The 15,303-nt window shown below is 48.4% G+C and overlaps 1 protein-coding gene across 1 annotated transcript; it reads right to left on the bottom strand.

Moving 5' to 3' along the window:
- Positions 1-747: 747 nt before the first annotated feature.
- On the bottom strand, positions 748-13,326 carry LOC114060192 (cytochrome P450 3A29-like). The gene is made up of 13 exons (XM_027889506.1): positions 13,196-13,326; positions 12,209-12,302; positions 10,721-10,773; positions 9,542-9,641; positions 9,008-9,121; positions 8,361-8,449; positions 7,916-8,064; positions 7,310-7,437; positions 6,876-6,960; positions 5,720-5,880; positions 5,280-5,506; positions 3,655-3,817; positions 748-1,694 (listed from the first exon to the last, which is right to left on the bottom strand). Exons 1-13 carry the CDS (start codon positions 13,264-13,266, stop codon positions 1,599-1,601), a joined length of 1,530 nt encoding a protein of 509 aa, XP_027745307.1. The 5' UTR covers positions 13,267-13,326; the 3' UTR covers positions 748-1,598.
- Between the last annotated feature and the right edge of the window lie 1,977 nt (positions 13,327-15,303).

The following is a 15,303-nucleotide window of genomic DNA, read 5'->3' as shown; positions in this document are numbered from 1 at the left end:
TGGGAATGTTGTACCTTCAACTCTGCATCTCCAAAAGCAGCTCTCAGTACTGATGTTACATGAAGGGATTCACTCAGGATATAATGAGTTTTCATCTCCCAGGAATCCAAGCAGGATCATCTGTGGTAGTGAGTGGGCTGGATGTACATGCACATGCAAGTACTTCACCCAATCCTCCTGTGGAAGGTACAGGCAGAGCAGGGGCATGAGGTGTTAAGGAAAGAGCAGAGAGCTCTTTGAACACTGTATGAAGTCACATGCTCTGCAGCAGGGAGCAGATGCTGGAATCAAATCCCTGATTTCCACTGAGAGGCAAATGCCCAGCTGAGACAAGCAAGACCACTGGTTTGCGGTGCCAAGAGGTAGAAGCACGAAATGCAAAAGAGAACTTCTATCTCCGCTCTGTAGCATGGATTTTTGAGGATCCCACCCAAGAAGTGAGGAATCCAGCTGGGAGAGGTGGTGGGACATTGTCACCTGGCCAAAGGCTTAGGAGACCTTCAGATGGAGTCACTTGTATAGGGAGAAAGCACAGAAGCAGAGATCGGCATCAACTGGTTACAGAAGAGGTAAGGGAGCTTTTTATTGCAGTTAGCACTCCAGTTTCTGGAGGAATAATACCAAATGTCAGCATACAGGTCTTTTAGAAACTATAAAAAGAGACAAAGTCTGGCAAGACTTTGAAGCTCTCAATAACCAAAGGCACCCTTTTTTTCCAGACTAGGGTTGTCCGGGACATCTGAAGGCTCTCAGTGCTGCATCGTTATTAATTCAGTTAAGCTGGTCTTACAATGGCCTGATATAAACCAGATTAAAAGGTGTCATGATAACAGTATGGACAGTGCCTGTGTTGACAATCCTTTCCATGGGATGGCTGCATGCTTAGGGTACAATAAGCAAACAACCTGTAAACACCTGTGGGACACTCCTCTCCCAATCTGCCAATCTCCAGACATTAAGGCTAACTGCTTCTCTCTGGGCTCCTCCAGTTGACTCATCTGCACTTGGAATCACGCAAAAGCCATCTAAAATCATACAGAAATCTAAATAAATCAGCATCAGAAATTTTGCTGCAGGCATTCTCTTCTGCAAGGATGTGACCATTTTAACACTTGTCAGGGTCATAGCACAGAGCTGAGGAAATAGCCCTGGACAACTCTGCATTCCCAGGAGGATAAAACCAGAAGACACACAGTTACCCAGCAGGCAGTGGGAACAGGAGCAATGGCAGCATTACTTAACTATGTGCAATTTGCTCTCCCTATCTTGATTTAAATTACACTGCCAGAAGAGACTGACAGTGTCTGGAATCAAATTGCTTAGAAAAGTGCCTCTTCAGAGAGAAAAAAAAAAAAAAAAAGCCCAAATAACTCAAGTGCAAACGGTCTTGCAAAATGCGTATTGTGATTGGGGGCAGCGGGGCCTGGGGCTCATGTTCATTAGGATAATGCTCATGTAATTATGTTTGGGCCAAACCCTCGTGAAATGGGGGGGTAGCACCTCTGACATTCCTACAGCACACACATCAACTTGGTCTCCTCTCAAGAGTTAGAGGAGGCACCACCAAGTAAGAGCCTCTTGCTCTGTTCCTGCTTCTTTCACTTCTTCAGGTCAGCCTGGGCTCTGGGGACCATCTTCAGGACAATGGGCTTCTTTGGTTGCAGGAAACCTCTCGAGTCCAGAACCAGAGGGATCTTGAGCAGGAGGAAAAAAAAAACAAAACAGCCACATAAACTGGGAAAAAGGACAGACACGAAAACAACGGGAGCCCTACAGCCCACACACATCCCAGCTACCACTTGTTTTCAATGCACTTCCTAACCTACAGGTGTAGTTACAGCAGGACTATCGCTATTGCTCATGCAGAACAGCTACCAGCTGGTGTTTAATAGCCCTCAGCTCTTGAATAAACTGGTTAGTGATTTCTGGCTTTCACGTGGTGTGGTACAAAGAGCTCGGTGTACTGATCAACAGGCTGCACGTGGAGGGAGAGGCAGCCAAAACCCACGCGGGGAGCCGCAGCCAAGGAGGGGCACACGGTGCCATTTTGTTTAATGTTGAAGTGTGTCAGCACTTAAGGGGAACTACATCATAATGGGAGCTGGAGGAGCAATGAGCTCTCCAGGAAAAACAGAACTGAGACTGCTGCTCAGACCAAGTACCAAAGAAAAAGCATCCTCACATCAAACAGGTTTTCATGGAGTAGACTGGAAAGCTCATTTAAAAACAACATTTAAAGCGGGCGTTGGAGGGAGTCATTTTGCAGGGGAAGGGAGAATGTTTTAAATCTCCCACTCTAATGGATGCTGCTCATACCCCAGATCTCCCACACCCCATCAGGACAAGGGTGATACACTCAGCCTGACAAGCTACTTTCAAATCCCCATATCCCAGTAAGCTTTGTTTCAGGAAATTTAAACAACATGGCTTGGAGCCCAATGTGCCATCAGTGGAGAAGTGAGAGGAGGCTGCAGCTCCCATATACATATTCCAAAGGGATGTTCCAGCATGAATTTTTTCCTCCCACTCTGATCTGATGTACATGACATCTTCGGCAGAAAAAAGGGCTGAAAGAGCCCCATAAACCTATAGGCACCAATAATACAATACATATTTAACTTGTCTCCTTTTAATTAAAGGCAGTTATAAAAAGAATCAATTTTATGGATTGCAGAGGACTAGAAAAATGTCATTAGACTTGGGGGAGGGTGGATAGGTCACTGCATTGTTAATGGACTATTACAGTCTTTCACCTCCAGGTTACCAGTTGAGCTGCAATCTGAATCGGCAGAGATTCCAGCTGAGCACCCGTGCCAAGTAATAATTTAATCAGGATTTCTCTGTTTCTTACGACAAATGTCCTCTGAATGCACTTGCTGGCCCCTCTGCTCTGATTTCCCAAGCTCACCTCACCAACAAAATGCATTAATGGCACAGCCTTTTGCAGCAGCCAGTGCAGAGAACTGGGCTGGGCTGGCAACCAACACCACCGTGCTACTTGCCTCTGAGGGAGCTGCCGTGCTCTCAGGAGGGCTGGCTTGACACATCATTTCTGACAGCTGCTGCATTTATCTCATATCTAACAGCTCCAGCTTGCAAGGCCTACCCCATCAATACTACATGCAGCATTCACTGGGATCCTGGTGGGATCCTGCACTGCCTCGAAGACGGAGAGGGTCGCCAATTCAAACTGAACTCAGATTGCACTTGCTTGAAAATTGTTATCCTTTAGGACTGCCTGGTGGCCCATAAGAGATGAATTTTGGTGTCTGGGGATGCCTCACCATGCCGTGTTTGTGTTGCAAAGCTCAGCTTTGGTGTGGGCTGGGGGGAACAGTCCCTTCCTGCTCTCTGGAGCAGGGTCTTCCTAAGCTGGGCCGAGGCAGACCCGCAGTGCACTGTGGAGAAGCAAGCACACCACAGCTTAGGTGCACCCAAAGAGAGGCAGAGGACTTCAGGGATCTCAGCCTAAAATATCCCATCAACATTAAATATGTTTCTGTGGGGGGCTTAAAAAAAAAAAAGTATCTGTAACTTCTGGTGAACCACTTAAAATTAACTGAGAAGATTTCAATCGGTATTCCCATGTAACTGTAGGACCATCTCAGGGGGAGTAAAGGGCAGATAATGAAAGACATCATCCCATTTCCTCACCGGTGTGTCTTTGCAGGTTCTGAAGCAGAAGTTTTGCAACAGGACGACCATAGCCACTTTCATGACAAGGTGAGCAAACCTCATTCCTATGCAGTTCCTGGGGCCAGCCCCGAACGGCAGGAAGGTGTAGGGATCAAGACGCTCTTTGTTCTCTTTACTGAACCTGATTACAACCAAAAAAACTAAGTTAGCATGAGCTACTGTTCCAGGATGTGTCAGCTTCCACATCTGAAGTGATGAGGGATCTGGGAAAGCAAAAGCTTTTTGTGTTTCTGTGCATATTAGAAGAATTCAGCTAAGTCCCTTATTTCTGTCTCAGTGGATACCTTATGCCTCTGCTTTTATCCTATTGCTCCGAGTTGATTGTGCAACTCCAAGTGCATCAGGTGACCAGGGAATACCTGAAATATGCTAATGGATTTCATAACTACTCTTTTTCTCAGAACTGCCTCTCAGCTCCAAAACTGAACCCAGATTTCAAACCCTAAAACACACAGGTCTACAGCTTCACGGCTTCCCTGTAGATCAAAGGGCTGAGCGAACACAAAGACGTTCTCCCCCTGCGTGACTAAAGGCAGGGTTGCTTTTGAGACATGCCAGCCATTCCTCTCCTCATCATGAAAAACAGGGAAGAACAATCAGCTTCACAGAGAAATTTGCCACTGAGCATTTTCAGTAACACTTCTTAGTGATCAGTCAGTTTTCATGCCAGGAGGCTTTTCATTCCCAGTGCATGAGGTCCAGGTACAAACCTCAGCCACACTAAGTCAGCAGTGAAGTATCTCGCTAGTGAGACACCAGCACACCTCTCTGATGAACTCCCAGCAAGGCAAGCGATCCCTAAAGAGCTCCTGTCCAACCACCCGTGCAGTTTGTCAACTGGAGTAAGGATGGAGCTACTTGAGCAGCTGGAGTAGCCTGCCCACTGCCAGAGTACTCCCATTTGGGTGTTTCCTCCTGAATTCAACACAATTGGGTTCCATAGTGACTTCAGCAGCACCCATCTCCCTCCCTAACTTCTGCCTGGTACTGCTGCCGCATTTTGTCCCAGAGGTCACCACATTCCCACACCAGAACTAGTTTCCAGGGGTATTCCAGCTCCTGGTGCGAGGGCACGAGGCCTGGTCCTGCTCTTTCTGGACCAACCCTCAATGCCTTTGTGGACACTTGAAGACTAGCAGGCCCAGGGTCTCCCAGATCTGCCTTGGGCTATTGCCTCATTTTGCAGGGTCTCACAGAGCTCCTAAGCAAAGATTGCTCCATAACTTGAATTAAAAATTAAGTTTTATTTCCTACCCATCTTTGCCCTTCCACTGCTGATTTGCAGGGCATTGTGCCAGTCACCCAATGACTCTTGCTTTAATATCTGGCCATAAACCCCTCAGTGTTACAGCTGCTGGGAGCTGCTCTCACTGTTGCTCCCTTCAATGCAGTTAATTAAATTCCATGCACAGTTTATGGATGTAGATCATAAAACTCCCCTCTCGGTAATGCTGGGACTAGATGTCAGACAATGATAAATGCCTAATTTAAATGTTATAATCATGCATTCCCCACTTTTGCTGCCATTCCCACTCCCAGGGCTGAGGTTGAGCACTCAGCTATTCCCCCTGCCCAGCCCTCACCTCTCAGGCCTGAACTCCTCAGGCTCTGGCCAGTACTGCGGGTCACGGTGCAGCACGAAGGCCGGGATCATGACCACCGTGTCCTTTGGAATCGTCACACCATTGATCTCCACCGTCTTCTTGCAGACCCTCTCGAGCCGTCCCCCAGCAGGGTAGAGCCGGATGGATTCGTTCACCACCATGTCCAGGTACTCCATCTGAGTGATGGCGCTGTACGTGGGAGTGGCCTGGGAGGGGATCAGGACAGCAGTGAGGACAGGACTTCCACTCCCACCCCAACACCCCCACAGCGCTTCCACTTCAGGCATCAGAGACGGGGGGGAGGGGAAATCTCAGTGCCAGCACCTCAGCCACTCTGCTTTGCTTCCAACCTGGCCTTTGGCTCAGGGTTTGCAAGGCACTGGTAGGGACAACCCCAGCATCTTCCCCCTCTCCTTTACCTTGTTGGGCAGGTATGCATCCACCTCATCCTGGAGTCGCTGCTGCACGTCAGGGTGGATGGCCAGGTTATAGGCCATGTAGCTGAGGGTGGAGCTGGTGGTCTCATAACCAGCAAAGACAAAGATAAGAGCCTGGGCCAGAATCTCTTCATCACTTAATGCTGAAAAAAGGCATAAAAGCACATACAAGAAGCTGACAACGACAGTAATTAACCCTTGGGAATTCAGGATCCTGCTCATCAGTCTAGGTAATGCTACTCCTAACTACTTAACAGTTGGTAAAGGAAATATCCAGCTTACCCTCTGATACCACAAAGGGGTGGATCTGGCAGTTGTACAGCCAGAGCAGCTGTCAAGATCAGCAGTGTTACATGTCTTTCTTTAAGAGCAGAACCAAGCTATGTGCAGCCTGAGCCTGATTCAGAAAGTCTCTGCTATCTTCTAGGACAATACTCCTAGGCCAAAAAAAAAAAAAAAAAAAAAAAATAGGAGCACATGCCAGTAGAGAGGAAGAGATGTCCAGCACCTCCTCTAAGCCATGAGGTGAGCCTTGCACTGCCAAGGGATTAGTAGCCCTGAGCATAATGTGGAACGGTAATAAGCAGAACCCAGGATTTAATGTTGGCACTGCAGCAGTGTCCAAGCGCTCACAGGATGCAGCCTGCAGTGCAGGGTGTCCCTACAAATACCCTGTCCTGGCACCTCAAAATTTACAAGCATCGTGACTTGACTGAGGTTGATGGACTGGGACTATGCTTGGCTGAGTCATTATTTTTTTAATTTAACAGTTTACCCAGGATGGGGGACAGAGACGAGCTCACAAAGAACAAGGTACACACAACATACGTGCTTTGTGTGCTTTTTGAAACATAGCCAACATTGCTGGCCTTCAGAGAAGACACTATAAGAAGTGGGAGTAAAGAAATACTTACTCTTTGTACCCTTTGTTGCACAAACACACCTCAAGATTTATCCCAGGAAATGGGATATAATAAAAAAAAAAAAAGCTGATCTGTAATAAACATCATTATGGCCCCACTACTGAGACCTTGAATCTTGCATGGGATTAACGACTAAAATCCTCTCCCTACTTCCCTCCTTTAACCCAACAAGGAACTACTGCTCAGGAGGGCAGAGGACAGATCTCAAGACATACTTTTCTCCCAGTCGGCCTCAGCAGACTTGGAGCCATCCTGCGAGTTCTGCGATTCAATCATGAGCTGCAGGAAATCAATCCGGTCCTGGGGAGAGACAGAGGCACTCAGAGAACATATGGGTGAGGAGAAAACAAACCTTGTCCAGCACGAGTCTCTTGCTGAGACATCTGCTCCATGCACAGCCCCCCAGTGGCAGCTCATGGCTTCATGCATGGTGAGGTCTGGACTAGAGACCCTCTATGAACACAGACACTTTCTCTGCTTGGGACACTCAGGCAGGTCATGGTTCTGACCCTCCTCAGGATTGGTGAGCCATGAGCTGTTTTGGAGAACAGATGATACACCACAGATTATGAAGGCGCCACCAGGTCCCTCGTGCACTCAGGACAACACATTTCTCCTGAAGATAAGAGGCCACCTGGGCTGGACTCACCGTGCCGCTGCCCTTTTCCCGTTCCTTCTTAATTTTTATGAAGACGTCCTTGAAGAAGTTCATGACGTCTGAGGGTAATATAGTCACCTTCATCTTTTCCAGCACAGGGATAATAAAGGGGAACAACACTAAAAGGAAAGAAGAGAACAACATATTTGAGCTCAAAGGGGCCCCAAGAAACTCAAAACTGGCACGAAGCATAGAAAAGGGTAAATCTGGACCCTGACCCAAAAAATTGTTTTTTGTTGCCTTCATCTCTTTTTACCTAACCATGGCTGGAATGCAATGCACTTGAGAATCTCCTCCCCATGTTACTTGTGACCACAATGCCACACCAAGTGCAGCTCTCTGTCATGCCTCTGCAAACAGAGTCTCTGCTTTCAGGAGGATGCTGCGAAGTCCCACACGCTCTGTACAAATCCTGACTGTGGTTTCCCTGGAGAAGCATTTCTGCAGATCTGCTATGGTAAATCTAATCCTGCAAAGTGCTGAGCATCTCCCCTGTGGCAAAGAGGACTCAAAGTTACTAAGGGAGCTACCAGGAAATGCAGGTGGTCACCACCTTTGACATTGATTCAGGGCTGTTTGAGATGAGGTGTGTCATACCTAACAATAGGAACAGAGGACTCAGGAAACTGAACTGGAGAAATTTCCTAATGTTGGTGACAAAGGGGTCATTGGGGTTGCCCATGGAGTCAACATTGACACTGAAAGAAGTGCTGGTCACCACATCCATGCTGTAGGCTCCGAAAATGCTGAGTAGAGAAGAAGTGAGAGTGAACGAGATGAACCCAACCACAACAATAAATAAGAGCCCATCTAGAAACAATCATTGTGAGAGGGAATCTGTCTTGATGCAGAGTGCTAACATAGTAGCTCTGTCCTAATCTGGCAGTAACCATCACTATACTTTCCCAAGTTTTCCCCAGTTGCATTCATTCCCCAATTTTTCTCAGCTTCAAAAACCTAAGCTGTACTAAGACCCTCCAAAACAACCCCTTCCCCACACTGAACACAAACCCTTTCCTGTCAGCCCCACACAGTTACTCACTCCTTTGCGTTAACGAATTCATCATTAGCCACTTTCTTCTCAATGTTTTTCACTAATTTTTCACCATAGTGATTAATGATTTGGAACATCTGAAATGCAAACCAAAGCAGAAAGCACTGTTGACTCTTTTTGTGCCACCAAGCAAGCCTGGGTGATTCCACACTGCCACCTGCCACTCGCCAAGTCTGGCTGGGGCAGGTTTCATTTCCAGGTCTCAGGCACTGCTTTCTCTCATCTTAACAATCTGTCCACAGAGCTCATCTACTATGACTGAGCAAGGCTCTTCTCCCAAAACCCACACACAGCTCCCATTTCAGCTAAGCATCCATTCCATCTGGGATTGAACATGGCTCCTGAGTGCATGGAAAATGGACAACCATAGTCTGAGTGATGTGCCGAGCATGATGAAAACACAGGCCATAGGGCCAACAGCCTTGTGTGCCATTTCATCCCCCATCACCTTCTCCTGACTCTGTCCCCATGATGGCAGGTAGATACTGAACTGTATTGCTGAACTGCACCAACAAGGCAGGTGCTCGTGGATGTGGTCCTGACTAACAGGGAGCCTTCCTTCTTGGAGGGGAAACAGCCCAATCGTCCTCCAGCTACTGAGTAAAGTAGCAAAGTACCAGCGGCCTGTGCTTTACCTCCTTCAGCCTCCCACTGGTGAAGGTTGGAGACAGCACTGTACGAATCCTTTTCCACTGCTCATCTTCAGCCACGTTGAGGGCTGACTCCAAGATCCCGTTCAGACGGAAGTTCTGCACAGGGGGAACGTTGCAGCAGAAGGGACATGGTTATACAGGGAAACAGGTGAAGCTTTGCAGCCCCCCCTCCACGTGACAGAAACGCGAAGAAAAACCCACCAGGGAGCGTTCACTTGGCCCCCAAAGTCATGACAGCTCTAACTCAACCGGCAAACAACAGAAATGGAAACAGGAGTGTAAGAGTCACATGTTACCATCAGCCCTATGGCACATCCAGGCTGATGGCGCAGTGTCCCAGCCAGAGTGGCCCATACACCTCCCTGGCAGAGTTTTGGTGTTGGTACCATCAATAAGCTGGGGCACATCAGAGAGCAGGACTTGCTGAAAGGCTCAGAGAACAGAAACCACAAAGAAAGCCCCTTCTTGCTGCGTGTGCTCTGTACTGGAGAGCAAAGCACGGGACTAGGTACCTACCCGGCGATTGGTAAAAATGGAGTAGCACTCTTTGACCAGGATGTTTTTGATGATGATGGGATCCAAAACAGCCAGCACAGGCTGCCTGCCATCATAAAACCTAAGCCATGAGAAACCCACAGTCAATCCATCGCTCATGGTCAGCTGGAGCAAAAGCTGTGGCCAGAGCCACAGCACAAAGTGTTTGGGCCCAGCTGAGTCCCCTCTGACAAAACTGCTGAAAGGATGAGGCTGAAACTGTTTTATTATGTAGTAAAACAGGAGTAAGAGAAAGAAAGTGCCAAACATGGACAGAATGAGCATTTCTAGAAATTGTCTGTGGCACTAAAGAGTTGCCAAAGCAGTGTGGGTTTAGACAAAAGGCAGCCTTTGCCACAGTGTTGATTCCCTGCACTTGGGCTGTCTGAGCTCTGTTTCTGCTCCTGGTAGCTGGAAACAGTAAATCCACGCTGAACAGCCTACCTGTGGAGTAAAGAGACTTCCTGCCTGGCCTATGAGGCACTGAGAGGTGAAAAACTCCTCTGTCTCCTCCATTTTCCAATCAATAGAGACAGAAGAACTTAAAAGTCATGGTGTGGGCTAAAGGGCAGGGAGCCTTGGGCTGCAGCTGAGGGAAGCTGCCATCTTCAAGAAGCTTGAGAACATTTAATCTCTCGGAAAAATGCGCCAGGTTTCACGAAGCCTCTCAAGATTTTATTTTTTTTTGGCACAGGAATTTTGCTTCAGTTTGAGAGGTTCTCAACAGAAGCCTGATAAGAGGCCCCTGCACAAAACCAGCGCTGTGTGGGGAGAGGGGAGGCAGGCTCAAAGATAGCTCATGCCCCAGCTCTGGGAGAAACAGGGAGCAAGATGAAAAACTCCACGGCAGCCTGCAGCTCGCTGCCTGCTCCAGACAGACACAGCAGCAGCTTCAAAGGCAGGAGGCTCAGTTTGACACCAAGCAGTGGAGGTTATTTTCAAAGCTTATGCAAACAAATCACCCCCCAAATGGGCCACCATCATCCCAGCCCTGCAACATTCTGAAATCCCAGCAGGAGGGAAGCCCTGGACTCTTTCCCAGTGGTGAACCCGGATTTTCCCAAGCTGCCACTGCTGGAATTACAGTGCTGGGTGACATGATGTCAATGTACCTTTTTCCATTCACCCCCAAACAGGTAGTTTTGTTCTGCAGAAACTCACCCCCAGATTTTTCCATACTTTTCAAAGCACACCTGATCAAAATGGTGGATTCCCTGGAAAAGAAGAAAGGAGAAATGAACAGTTTGCCAGTAAAAAGTGATTAAAGCAGGTTCACAGCTGGCAGCACAGGGCATCCCACAGACCCTTTGTAAGTGGCAGAGGTTGAGGCTGGGAGGTGCACAGTTGCTCTCAGGCATCATGTAGATGCTTAAGGGACATTTGTACTGGAGAGAAAAAATAGAGCAGAGAGAAAAAAGAATAAAAAAAACCACTATCACCTTTTACCAGCCAACCTGATCTAAAAATGTAACGAAGACAAGGTATGACAAGGTACACAGTTTTAGTGTGAGCAGAGTTAGGAGGCAGAACTGGATCCCAGTGTGTCCTTTCACCTTTGGCTCAAAAAGTGAGAGCTGCTGCTGCCTTGTCCTCATATGATCCTCCACTGCAGTTCCCAAACTGGAGCAAACATGGCTTTTGTGGTTTGTTTCCATTAGGGTTTTATCTGATGTTACATGTAAGGATGAAACTTATGGGACACACAGTATTCACTAAAGGATTAGTAAGAGATCATGTCTGTGCTGTAAACCCAGCAAACACAGGTGAGACACTTCTTTTATGGCAGCCAATATATTTGTTCTGCATTTGCAATCAGTTACCTGAGATCAGTTACAATGTAGTTATAAGGTTTGATGAGTCAATAATATTTGAGTTTCGTCTAAAAATCTATTTAGAATCATAGAATCAACCAGGTTGGAAAAGACCCCTGAGAGCATCAGGTCCAACCGTTGATCCAACCCCGCCATGGTTACCAGACCAAGGCACTAAGTGCAACATCCAGCCTCATCTTAAAAACCTCCAGGGACAGTGAATCCACCACCTCCCTGGGCCAATGTCTGATTACTCTCTCTGTAAAAAATTTCTTCCTAATATTCAACCTAAACATCCCCTGGCACAGTTTAAGACCGTGCCTTCTTGTGCTAAATTCTAGAATTTGGATGGAGGGGTTTTTGTACAAAGGGAGAAAGATGGAGAAAGAGAAAAAACAGTGTTTGTCTGGCTTAAGTCTCAGGCTGGCCCAACAGCAAGTGGCATGAGGCATTGCTGGGGCTAATTCAGCCTCTTCATGTTGATGACAGAAAGGGCAAAGAAACAGGCAGTTCTCAGAAGTAGAAGCCTTAGGCATCTCTCCAATATTTTTTTATTTTGCTTCTAACAGAACTTTAGCTGCACAGGAGCAGGCAAAAACACAGGGAGAAACTAATAATTTAAATTACAGAGTAGTTTTAAAATACAGCACACCTCGTTCAGGTCAGCCTGATTTCTTGTGTTCTTTGTGTGTCCAAAGAGCTTCCTACCTAAAAGCATCATTTCCAAACTGCTGAATAAAGGGCAGAGGAAAGAGATGTCCAAAGAATGGAAAAAACAGCACCAGCCACAAGAAGAACCTCAGGCAGCTACAGAGCAGCAGCAGCTCATGATACTCACATGCCGGTACTCCAGGAAAGTTCCCACAAAGGGCAGAGGCCGTGGACCGGGAATTCCCAGCTTCTTGAAGGTCCGGTAGGGCCATATCCCATAGCTGCCAAGCAAAGAGCAAGTGAGGTGCATTTATGAAATGAAAAGAGAAGATTCTTCATCCTGAGCACAGCGAACCGCATTAAATAACTGGCTCCTGTCACTTGAAGAAAGCTGAAATTATAGACCACCAGCAGCAGCCCTGCTGAGGATACTCTTTGAATAAACGCAGGATGACTCGAGGTACAAGATAATTTGGGGTACAAGATAATTCAGGGTACATTTTGATAGAAGACATGAGCTGAAAGGAGCTGCATCCCAGCCTTACCGAACTGATGCACATGGGAACCTCAGGTCTTTATTCAGGGGCTTTTTCAGTTGCCCAGACCAGACAACTGCATCTCGGGTGGCTGAGGAGAGGTCTCAGAGCCATTAAATTCTCAGGCTGAGCCCTGCCCTTGTGTTTGTCTTTGCAAAGACCTCCTGCGATGCTCAGGTGGTCGAGCCACAGCAGCACAGCAGGGACATAAATTACCACAGCAAAATTAAGTTTTTGCCTGTGCAGCTCACTACAGCTCCCCCGAGCCACATAAGCCGAAGTTTTTTGCCAACATTAACCACTTAATCGGGGTGTTCCGTCGGCAGCAGCGCCGGCATCGCCCTGCCGTGCTCCCAGCTGGCACGGCGCAAGGAATACCCGGCCCCTGAAACACCCGGAAGTTACTTCTCCTTGAGAAAAGTAAAAAAAAAAAAAATAATAAAGGATTTCCTTTTTTCCTCCTCACCCAGCCCAGCTGCCTCCTTCCCTCCCCGCTGACAGCAGAGCCCCGTAGCCCCCCCACGACCAGCCCTGGCTGTGCCCTGAGGGCAGCGCGGGAGCCCCTGGGTGGCTTCAGCGCTGGTTCCCTTGAACTCGCCTCCTCCCCCGGTCACCCGGGGGGACCGGCCTCTACTCACAGGGCCACGAGGCAAAGGAAGGCGACGAGGAGCAGCCAGGTGACGGGGGAGAGGCTGGGCAGGAGCTGCATGGTGCCCGCCGCCGGCCCGCTCCTGCCGCCGCCGCCGCCGCCCCGCTCGGGCCCGACCTCTGCCCGCCCTCACGCGAGGGAGGCACGGCCGGAGGCGGCGCTTTCCCTCAAGGCTGAGCCCCGGGCGGGTCCCCCGGGATCGCGGTGTCGGTCCCCGAGCTCCCCTCCCCTGGGGCTGGAAACTGCTGAGAGGGTGGTTTGTACCAGCGGAGCAAAGGGCGTGAGGTGGTGCTGCTGCTGCTGCTCCCGAGGGATGGCCGTGCAGGTGCACCTTTCCTCGTCCTTCCTCGCCCACCTCCACCTGTGGTGTCCTGCACCTCCTAACTGGGGCCCAGGAGGGAAGGGGCTGGAGGAGACAGAACTGCACAAAACGCGTGCCCGGGTGGAAAGGGGCTCGTTATCCTCAGGCAGGTCCTCTGGATACCTTGAAGCAACTGTACCCTGGGAGTTACCCTTTTTTCTGCATCCAGAGCCTGATTCTTCTCCTTGATGGGTCCCATACCAGAAGGACATAAAGAGCAGCAGTGAGAGGCAGGAGGAGAAACCAGGTGCTGGAGCAGCAACTCCCCAGCTGGGATTAGCTGCATTTCTTCCCTCACACAAACCCTTTGATTTTCCAATAACCTCTGCTAACAGCTGTTGAGATTTCTCAGTAGAAAGTGGGTTTGTGGTTCAGTATTTTCTCCTTTCTCAGACAGAATCTGATGCATAGCCAGACTTCAGAGGAGGAGAGGATGTTAGCTACCCCTCAAAATATGTAAATAAACTGTGCAGCATCTTTACGTGCATGGAAGTTACTAATTTGTCCAAAATAGTTTTGAGTGGGAGCAATCTACTAATATAGAGGTGATGCTCCATAGAGAAGATGGAATGCAGAGCTTGATCAAACCCTTAGCACTCTGTCATGCACTGGGGAAGGGGCAGTGACACCATCCCCAGACCTATTTCACATCAGGAGCTCTTCTCTTCCCAGCAGAGACTTACTAAAGCCCCCTGTGACCCCACGGTGATGAGAACTCAGGAGGGAAAACCCACAGGGCAGGTGGCAGGGACATGGCTGTGCAGGGCTCCCACAGCCAGGCTCTGCAGCACCCTGCTGGGAACCACATCTGCAGAGTGTGCACATGGCTGGGGAACTTCTGCAAACTCCTTATTTATTTGATTTTTGATTTGCCTTTTTTTTTTTGCACGTTCCTTGAAGCACTGTTGTCTCCATAGCTCCACAAATTTGAGAAAATCATAGTTGATAAAAAGTCCACCTCCCAACCAAAATTGCTGTCACGTCTCAGAGCTGCAGGTGGGGCCATCCTGAACAGTCACTGTTGGATAATTTTGTACAAATTGCACATATTAAACACACATAGCCCTGTGGACCAAATGCAATGGTAGAATCTGTACTTACTGAGACTATTTTTCTAATGTGAGTATCACTGAAATGGCACCCAGGAGGGATAAAGCAGAGGGAAAGGCTCTCCAGATCATTTTTCTGGCAACATTTAAAGGGGTTTAGCGCTGTGGGCAAGCAAACCACACAACAGTGCTGCAGCTGAGGGGCTGCCATGGCATCCCAGCACCTTGTCTTAGAGAAAGGAAGAAAGTTGCCCAATTTGGGCTGCACAGGTCTTGTCTGTCCAAGGCTGGTGATCCAGCAAAAACATCTTGTGGCATGAAAACGGGAGCAGAGAGTGCTCCCCCCTGCACTCGTGCAGCAGATGTGCTAAAGCAAGCAAAAAATAACAGCAGCAGCAGCAGCACACTGCGAGTTGACATCAATACTGCTTCTAATTCGCCTCTTTCACAGAATTCTCACTTTTTGCCCCTTCTCCCATTTCAGATAATAACTTATTTAATAGGAGATGTCTCCAAGAGAGCTGTTAAACCCCACTGGTAAGAGTCACATCAATGGCCAGTGACCTCATCGATGCACCGTTCTACAGGCATGGTTATATATACAGAAGACAGAGTTGGTTTACAGCCCTAGTGATGTTTCCAGGGTTAATGGTCTGTACCTACGAAGGACCCAGAGTGGTCCAAAAG

The sequence above is a fragment of the Empidonax traillii genome, unplaced genomic scaffold (assembly GCF_003031625.1).
Source record: "Empidonax traillii isolate 1590-97213 ecotype Southwest subspecies unplaced genomic scaffold, ASM303162v1 scaffold263:size1499331, whole genome shotgun sequence".
Taxonomy (NCBI): domain Eukaryota; kingdom Metazoa; phylum Chordata; class Aves; order Passeriformes; family Tyrannidae; genus Empidonax; species Empidonax traillii.
This window is presented reverse-complemented; position numbering and strand designations above follow the sequence as displayed.

Bases quoted from the DNA above. Each gene is read 5' to 3' on its own strand.
- LOC114060192 (XM_027889506.1), bottom strand. From the start codon at position 13,266: ATGCAGCTCCTGCCCAGCCTCTCCCCCGTCACCTGGCTGCTCCTCGTC. The intron at 8,450-9,007 runs GTAAAGCACAGG...TTTGCATTTCAG, and splicing joins CCAGTGGGAGGCTGAAGGAG to ATGTTCCAAATCATTAATCA. The intron at 5,507-5,719 runs GTAAAGGAGAGG...ATCCCCTCCCAG, and splicing joins ATGCATACCTGCCCAACAAG to GCCACTCCCACGTACAGCGC.